General features: G+C 27.1%; 1 protein-coding gene and 2 long non-coding RNA genes across 3 annotated transcripts; all 3 read left to right on the top strand.

Moving 5' to 3' along the window:
• The first annotated feature begins 1,738 nt into the window (after window positions 1-1,738).
• On the top strand, window positions 1,739-3,077 carry LOC102591793 (uncharacterized). Its single transcript, XR_367384.2, has 2 exons — window positions 1,739-1,901; window positions 2,657-3,077. It is a non-coding gene; the product is annotated as an uncharacterized lncRNA (long non-coding RNA).
• An 819-nt stretch (window positions 3,078-3,896) lies between these two features.
• Window positions 3,897-5,085, top strand: LOC102591555 (uncharacterized). Its single transcript, XR_367383.2, has 3 exons — window positions 3,897-4,030; window positions 4,645-4,758; window positions 4,905-5,085. It is a non-coding gene; the product is annotated as an uncharacterized lncRNA (long non-coding RNA).
• Window positions 5,086-6,016: 931 nt separating this feature from the next.
• LOC107060856 (uncharacterized) lies at window positions 6,017-8,942 on the top strand. Its single transcript, XM_015309286.1, has 4 exons — window positions 6,017-6,157; window positions 6,847-6,939; window positions 7,450-7,545; window positions 8,647-8,942. Exons 1-4 carry the CDS (start codon window positions 6,064-6,066, stop codon window positions 8,745-8,747), a joined length of 384 nt encoding a protein of 127 aa, XP_015164772.1. The 5' UTR covers window positions 6,017-6,063; the 3' UTR covers window positions 8,748-8,942.
• The last annotated feature ends 480 nt before the right edge of the window (window positions 8,943-9,422 follow it).

The raw sequence follows: 9,422 nt of genomic DNA, 5'->3' as shown, positions 1-9,422 counted from the left end.
ATGAAAGTTTAGTATCGCAACAACAAATTCGATCAAAGTTGGGGTATTTTTCAGACCCTTATCCCAAAAAAAAAGGTATCTTTTCATTCATTTAGGTATTGATTATTATGGTCGACTCGTCTTAGCATGTGTGTTGTTACCGATCCTTTAGACTTTTTAGCGCACACCCCTACGATAGCAAAATTCAGCACGCATAATATCATGGGAAATAAAGTCCATACAAAATTTAGTAGATAAAATTCATCTAATACATATATGAATATAATAATTATTACTAAATTATAGTCAAATACATATATACTTATTACCTTAATTTATATTTAATCGTAATAATTATCAAAATTAATGTAAACACTCGATACACATATATAGAGCAAATTGTCAGAATGATTGTTATGATTCTAACATAATCTAATAACTTTGATTCAATTTTTATTACATTATTTTTTTATTAGCCTGTTAAAAATATCTTTCCATAACTATTTTTCATAGAAATAATATCCATCAACTTCACAAGGACAAGTCCAGCCCTAGAAAGAAACAAAAAATGGAAAAAGAAAGGCATATTTAATACCCCCACACGACTCTTTTATATGTTATTATTTCTGTTATTTTTAAAAATATTTATTCGCATTCAATGTTTACGTCAAATAATATAACTTCTGTAATTAAGCAATTTAATCGAGTAAATATATTTATATCAATAAATTATAATTAAGTGATAGTACTTATGTATATACAAACGTATAGTCAAATGCATATCCAGAATTTCGAGATGATGAATGCATTATTATGAAAAGGTGGATCTAAGATATAAATTTAATCAATTTGACATTTAGGTTCTTATCATTGAAAACAGTTACTTACAATTTTAAAACTATAGGTCCAATTTTTTTTTTTATATATATATATATGGAAAAAGGTCTGAAATATATCCGAACTTTGACCGAAATTGTTGTAACAATATCGAACTTTGGAAAGAACCCTTTACCTCCGCCCCCGCCCCCCCGCACTATTTAATAGTGTATTTTAAAGGTATATACCACATGGACATTATAAATATTGCATAATTATAAATAGTAATATGTCCACGTGGCCACATATATACCTTTAAAATACATTATTAAATAGTGCGGGGGGGGGGGGGTAAAAGGTCCTCCATAAAGTTTGGTATCGTAACAGCAATTCCGGCCAAAGTTGGAGTATTTTTCAGACCCTTATCCCTTCTTTTTTTTAAAAAAAAAGGCAATGTGTCTATTAATTTCTTATATATTAGTTAAAACGCCAAAAGTGCTATCGAACCACTTGGAGATGTGTTATCCAATTTTAAGAAGAAAAATAAAACAAGATAGATATAAAATTCAAATTTCTAACCTCTCGTGCACCAAATCATCATCGTATTACATAATACTTCGAGTGTGGGTTCACACATCTATATTTTTTAAAAAAATTAAAAAATATAACACTATTATAAATAATTTCGAAAGGAGAGCATGAGTTCACGTGAACCCCGTGACCCCATCCTCCCTACGCCCCCTGCGTATAATATAGTATGTCATGCATCTACTCATTTGATATGTTTTGAATAAACAATATGGAATTATATATGCCATTAATTAATAATTATGACATTATTTTTATAACAATATCAAGATAAAATCTAAAATTAAATGGTCCACACATTTGTGAATTCCTTAGCATTGCCCCTTTAGGAATATTATAAAAGGGCTAGCTATAAGTTTATTGATTAATTAAGCAATACATCATATACATATCTTGTAGAAAATTCCCTTTTCTCCATAGCTTTTAAGTCATGAATCACAAAGCCTTTTCTTTATTATTCATAGCTTTTTTTGTCTTAATTTTTTGTTTTTCCTCAGCAACCTCCAGGAGATTGTTAGGTATGGTAATCCCTTCTTTTTTCTTTTTCTTTTTGTTTCTTATAAGTTGTCCAATATGAAGGTCTGATTAAATTTGGATTTGCGTTGGAAATTTTATATTGAGGGTGAAATATTTTTTTAACAAAGATAATTTTCATACAAAGGGCTCAAACTCAAGATTTATGATTAAGAAAAAGTATAATTACTACTTTGCCACAACTTCGATCGCTCGGAATACTTTTCTTCCCTTTTACCTTAAAACCCAAGAGGGGAAAAATATTGATCTTTTAGTTGAATTAAGTTGAAGGGCCTACTTGTCCATGATTTTTTTTTCTATTTCTCTAAAAAAAAAACAGGGAATTTGAAAACATTGTTTGGCTATATATTGAGTTGATTTTTTTAAAAATAAATTTAAAGATGAGTTTCAATTTTGAAAAAAATAATAGTTTTGACAAGTTCTTTTAAGTGAAAATTATAAATGTCCAAACACAACTTTAACCTTCAAGATAAAAAATAAAAATAAAAAGAATCAACTATTTTTTGAAAATCACATTTTTTACGTTCAAAAGTCTATGAAAATCTTATGTACGAAGATTGTCAATATATAAAAATTAAACTATTATACTTTACAAACAACAATATTGACATATAAAATCTAGAACAAAAGATAATGTCATATTTTAATTGCATTAATATACCTTCGTTGGTTTAATTTTTTGAGAAATAATATTTTATGCTTATTTTTTTTTATTTTTTTTTGGAATTAATATTTGCAGAAGAAGATAGAAAAGTCCCTCAAGGAAGTTTACCATATCGTCCATCACAAAAAGAACCAATATGCAAGAAGAATATAATTGGCAAATGTATTGCCAATAAGAAACCGCCACGTATTGAAAAACCCTGCAAGAGTTTAACCAACTGTCATAAAATGAAACCATAAAAAAGAGGTAGTGTACTAAAAATAAAATATGAGTATGTGTGTTTTTTAACCGTAGTTTTGAAGCAATAGAAAAATTATCTTCGTGTAATCTATAAGTTATGAATTTGAATAGTAATTAAAATTAGTCATTAATATTTGTATTAGCGTAAGTGCTATGGGTGTGGACGTGTGGTCATTCTCCAAGTCCTGCTCATATGAGATGTTTTATGTAGTGGACTATTTTTTTCTATATGTATGAGTTTAATTTATTACCAGTACTATTGTGTTGTATTTTCTTTTGGGATTTCTCAATGATGTACCACTATACTCAGTGACGGAGCCAGAATTTTTAATAAGGGGATTCAATATCTGAGAAGTAAACACACGAACTAGTGGAAGGGGATTCGACATCTATTATACATACCTAAAAAATAATTTTAACCATATATAAATACTATTTTTTTCCGCCGAGGAGGTTCGGATGAAACCCAAGTATATGTTGCCTCCGCCCTGACTATACTCGATGCTTTGTATCAATAAGATGTATGAAATATCATTAATACATATATGGATGAAGTATACTTTATATTAAATAAAAATAAAAATATGCTTATATTATACATATAATATATACAGAATACATACAACTACAATATATAAACAATGTATACTTCAATCATAATAATAAACTAATTAGCCGAAGGATATATTTACGTAAGTTCCTTAAACGCTAGCCCAAGAATCCAAGTCACTACGATAATAAAATAATTTTTAGCGGTAATAAATACATTAACAAAGAGTGTTAAAACATTTACCAGCATTAATTAATTGTTATTAGATCCAATATTGCGATGAACTTTAGAAACATTTATAAAAAGTGTTAATTACTTTTGAAAAGTAATGATAATTAAGCAATTGTCATACATATATTCCACCAAACGAGTCTTAAATGTTAGCCAAAAGACTCCAAGTCAAGCACCAAAAAGAAAAAATTAAAGTGAAATTTATTTTATTTTTCTACATTAAAGGGTCCACACGTTTATGAATGTTCCATTGAGAAATATTATAAAAGGACTAGAATATAAGCTTATTGATTCATATAATATAACATAAATCACCTCATATAAGAGAATTAATTCCCCTTTGATCTCCATGAATCACAAAGCATTATTTTTAGCTTGTTTTGTCATAATCCTCTGTCTATCTTCAACAACCTCTAGGAGATTGCCAGGTGTAGTATTAATCCCTTTATTGTAATGTAATGTAAGGGCGGAGCTAGATAAGGTCGAGACTCGAGAGGGTTCGTCCAAATCCTCTTCAGTAAAAAAAATTACATTGTTTATATATATATATATATATATATATATATATCTTTTAATTTGATCAATCGGCTTAAATTTATGCTCTCCAATTTTGAATGTGCATACATAGACACTTAAACTTGTGTAAAATTGTACTCATAAACACATATATCCTACATGATAATTCATGTGAGATACACTCCCATTGACACACGTAAGAGCTAAATTTGTATAAGTTTAAGTGTCTACTTGTGCACACCCAAAACTGAACGGCAATATATCAGCTGAAAATTGAAATCAAGTTAGAGAACATGTTTATGTATTATGCTTTTTAGAATTTGAAAGTATAAACCATATTTAGAAAAAGTGTATTCAAATTCTAAATATGTTTTATAAAATATAATCAAACACAACTCAACATAAAAAAAAATGTATTTGTTTTTCATAGTTAGCCAATTCAAACAAGTGTTTCAATTTTTATAGTACTTTTTTCGAATTTAAATATTACTTGTATATGTATAATTTAATTCCTCTCTGAATATAGGTTATAGATGTGGTGGCTATAAATATGGAGAAGAATCGTGTTCACCACGTAGATCACTCTTTGTAGTTCGTATGAGACCAGTAATCGCACCTCGAAAGCCAATATCACCACCTGGTAAAAATTTTACGTAAAATCTGTTATTTTATCTGTCTCAATTTTAAAAAGTTTTTTAAAATAAAAAATATATTTATTTACGTATTATGTCTAAAAATTATTTACGCTAACAATATTTACACCCTTTCATCTTTACATGTTTGCAGATAATGGATCTTGAGAAGAGTTTGAGTAACAAAAAAAAAATATTAAGCAAGAATTTTATATTGTATTTATGTTTAAATATATATGTTGCTGGACAATTGTATGTTTGGATATTCTAAAATTGCTTACTCCATGATAGATCTTCAATGGAGTTAAGCTAGTAATAAATAATACTTTTGTTAATTGCGTTAAATTATGCTTGCACTTTGTAATTAATAAGGAAATAATACTTATATTAATTAAGGGTAATTAACACTTCTAGTCCTTCAAATAATTGGTATTTTTTTATTTAGGACCTTGTGATTTTTGGTGTAAGCCCGACAACACACATTTTAGTTAATTGAAAGTTAAATGCGCTTAACAAAATACTATAACACACGCTTTAGTTAATCCTATTTATTTATGTTCCAACCAAAAATTATCCAAAAATTATCGACTTCAACTAACAAAACTTGTCAGATCCCATAAGTAAGATCTGAGGTAGATAGATTGTACACAAACTTTACTTCTACTTTACGTGAAGATGAAGGTTATTTCTAATAGTCGCTCAGCTGGGGACCTATATATTATTCCCACAAGAATAAGCACACACTAGCTAAACCAAATAATATCCAATGGACAATTAGGTCCAAGTAAAAATATTTACAATAATTCGAGTCTAATCACCAATATTAGTTAGTAATTTAGTAAAAATGATCGGTTATGATGCATTGGTGGGATTACTCCCCTCTTAACTAGAGTTATGGAGACATATAACTTTTATTTCTAAGTAGTAAAAAATCCATTACCAATCATATTAAACGATAGATTAGAGACATATAATAAAAAAAAATGTCAGTTGGGAAATATCTAATAACAGACAAGCGATGAAAGTTTGTAAATAATTTCGTTACGTTACGTTGTTGTTATAGTGATACTTTAGATTTATATATTGACTTGTTCCTATCATAGTCATCAACAATTGGGAAGACTTAACATATAAATTATAAATTTAATTTTTAGCAAAAGACTTCAAAGTCAAGCCACATAATTTGGGCAAAGAAAATAAGAATTTTCTAATAAATGGTTGTCCATACATTTCCAAATTCCTTATCAAAATTGTAATATTTAAGCTTATTATTTGATTAAATAAACACCTCAATCTTTTAGATTTTAAAAGCCATGATTCACAAAACATTCTCTTTTTTATTCATAGCCATTTTTTTCTTAATTTTTTGTTTATCCTCAACAACATCCTCTACAAGATTATTACAAGGTTTATTAATCCCTTCACTCTATAATATACTTGTTTTCCCCCTAAATTATTACTTTTCATTTTATTATTAATTGTTGTTCTAACTCCCTTTGATTTAACCATGATTTTTTTCAGATGCTTTGAATTGTATAATGATTTATATTACATGACAATTCGTATATAATGTTTAGCTATGCATGTAAATTTTATTTTGGTGGAGGGACACAGATTAAGGTAGAAGGTTAGTAGATAGTTGAGTGTAGTCTTGCTTATCCTTTCATACTAGTATTCGTAGCATTGCATCTGTAGTTTCTCGTCCTTCAATTTCTATTATTATCTATTGTTTCTTGTACTTCGATTATCATATTATTTTGTTATAGTTACTGTTCGGAATGATTAATTATCATATATTTTTTATAGTATTTGCCTTGAGTACTTCTTTACCTTTGTTATTTCTTTTTCCATACTGTTTTTCCTTGAGTCAAGAGTTTATCATAAACGACATCTCTATCTCTATGGTAGGGGACTAGGGGTAAAGTCTCTATATATTTTACCCTCATCAAATCCTACTTTGTGAAATTACACAAAATTTACACTGGATATATTTTTATTTCTATGTTTTTAGTTTGACCTCCTAATACTTTAGATCAAGTCACATAAATTAAAACGGGAAGATTATATATTTATAGCATAAATTTTCTTTGTTACAGCACGTAGGGTTATTATGGCTGATGATGATAATGATGATTATCAGGGTAATAATAATGATTATAATGATGCTAGCTCACCAGCAATACCACCAGGTAAATATAAAGTTTTATTATTTTTGTCGTTGTAATTTCTGATTAAGCATATTTAATCTTTAATTCAAATGATATGTACAATTTTGATTCTTTTTATTATGATATTTATAAATTTAATAAATTATTAAGTATTGAATTATTCAATTAGCTATGTGTTATGATAAAATCTATTTTCTTATTTAATAATTGAGAATAATTAACTATATTTATTCTATACACGGGTCTTATTAACCTCCTTAATTATTTAAAATAGAAATTGTTATTTTATAACCATATTATATCATTATGAATTTCTGCACAACTTAATAATTTCTCATCAAGAAATATTCAGTGCTATTTTTATAAATATTTTAATTGAATTAGTGAGAAAAAAATTGATAATTTTTCATACCGAAAATTTAGGAAACTTTTCAATATTTTGAGAATCTATATAATAAATTTAAATTACTTATCAAGTTAGATAAATTAATTTTATATGATTGAATTTAATTTAATTTTCTATGATAACAGAGTATGTTGGAATTCCAATGCGACCTCATTCCTCTAAACCAGATCATTCAGCAACTGATCAACACCCACCACCTGCTGTTATACACCCACCCCCTGGTAAAATTCTCTCCAATATCTTTCTATATTTTTTGATTTTTCACTCGATATCTCGTGTTTATATTAAAATCCGATTAAATATGAATTCACGCATTTATAGTCTCATTCTTTTCGTATGGCTCACCAATAACTGAAGGACGGGATCTTAGTGGAATATTCTTTAAAAAAATAAATATATATATATATATATAGAAAAGTATATAATATTGAATTACTTAATTATACTATCTAATATAACTCACAAGTTAAACTTAAAACACAATAATTAAAAGTATACCAAATATAGATGTTCAAAGAAAAAATATATAAACTAAATCATAATGAAAGACAAAAACTAAAAAGGGGCGAAAGTGGTTAACTCCAACTTAATTCTAAAATTAAATATTATAACTAAAATTATAGATATAATTGATTTTTTCAGTTTTTTTATTATTTTTTAAATCCGAAATCAAACCAAAAAATCAAACAAAGTAAATTCTTAATAAAAAAATCAAACCAACAAACCAATCCAAATTAGAATTCCATTCAATATGGTTTGGTATTTTGGTTTAATCCGAACAGTGTACACCCTTAGTGTAAGATATAATGAAAATAAAATCAATAGGAGAAAGCTATTAGAAAAATTGCAAGGAAGGTTGTCCACAACATACATGATTTCTGAATAAAAATTGATCCATCTTGTTGAATAGACCCTTAAATTGAAACTAGAGTCTTGTTTACCTTACAACTCAGTTGTCTTTGAAATGTTATTGCTTACTGATCACAATGTAGAATAGATCGGATTATATCTCAAAATTTGCAGAATCACAAGATTTTATAAGTAAATATTTTGTGAGAAGATATATCATATATGAGCAAGGGAGGAATTAAGTGGGGGTTCGTTGATCCTGTATTTGTATTAGAAAATTAAATAAAATATGCATCTATTGACTATATTATTTTGTGAATCCCTTAACAAAACTGATTGACAGTTCGATGGCAAAAAAGGACCGTGAAAATGCTTTTCACGCTAGCGTTGTGGGTTTGAACCCTGCCATCAACAAAAATTATATAATTATTATTATTGTTATTAATATTATTGTTATTATTATTATTTTGCAGCAACCCCAACGGCATGCAGTGGAATGAATCGACAAGAATTAGAAAATTGTATACGTCGTCAAGTAAACAGGGATCTCTGCAAGAATTATAAGATATGTTAAAATGATCAATAAATTATGTAGTATTATTATTACCAATGTTTTAATTAGTTAATTAATTAATTAGATGGTTTATAAACTTTAGAACTCCACTTTGTACTGGACGGGTACATTTTATTTCATTAAATTATCTCCCAAAAGAGGATACCACACAAAATATTTCAATTTTTTCTATTGTGAATGATCCTTTTTATACTATTTTCGCTCAAAATAGTTGTTGTACTTAATTAAAATATTGATATTTTAGAAGCTTAAAATAAAATTAAGATTTTTTTCTCAGGTTAATTGTCTTTAATTGTAATTATTCTTAAAAACTATAAACACATAAATTATGACATATAAATCAAGTAAATATATTCAATGAAGAAAGACTGTATTTTAGAATATAAATAAGAATAAAATAGTTAAACATTCTCCTAATTGATGTATTACTTTATGACAGAGCGCTTATTTCAAAATATTACATAGATATCAAAATTTTATGAGACTCTAGAGACGTATTCAATTCAAGACAAACATCCCTTTACCTTTGGAGAATGTATTTTGACGGTGAAGTTGAGTTAAAAAAAAAAACTTCGACGAATTCAATTTTTAGGTTCTTTTTATTCTTTTCGTTGAACATGTTGTACTTTTGAAGTCATAGATTTATATATATATATATATATATATATATACATA

The sequence above is a fragment of the Solanum tuberosum genome, unplaced genomic scaffold, assembly GCF_000226075.1.
Source record: "Solanum tuberosum cultivar DM 1-3 516 R44 unplaced genomic scaffold, SolTub_3.0 scf00103, whole genome shotgun sequence".
Classification (NCBI taxonomy): domain Eukaryota; kingdom Viridiplantae; phylum Streptophyta; class Magnoliopsida; order Solanales; family Solanaceae; genus Solanum; species Solanum tuberosum.
This window is presented reverse-complemented; position numbering and strand designations above follow the sequence as displayed.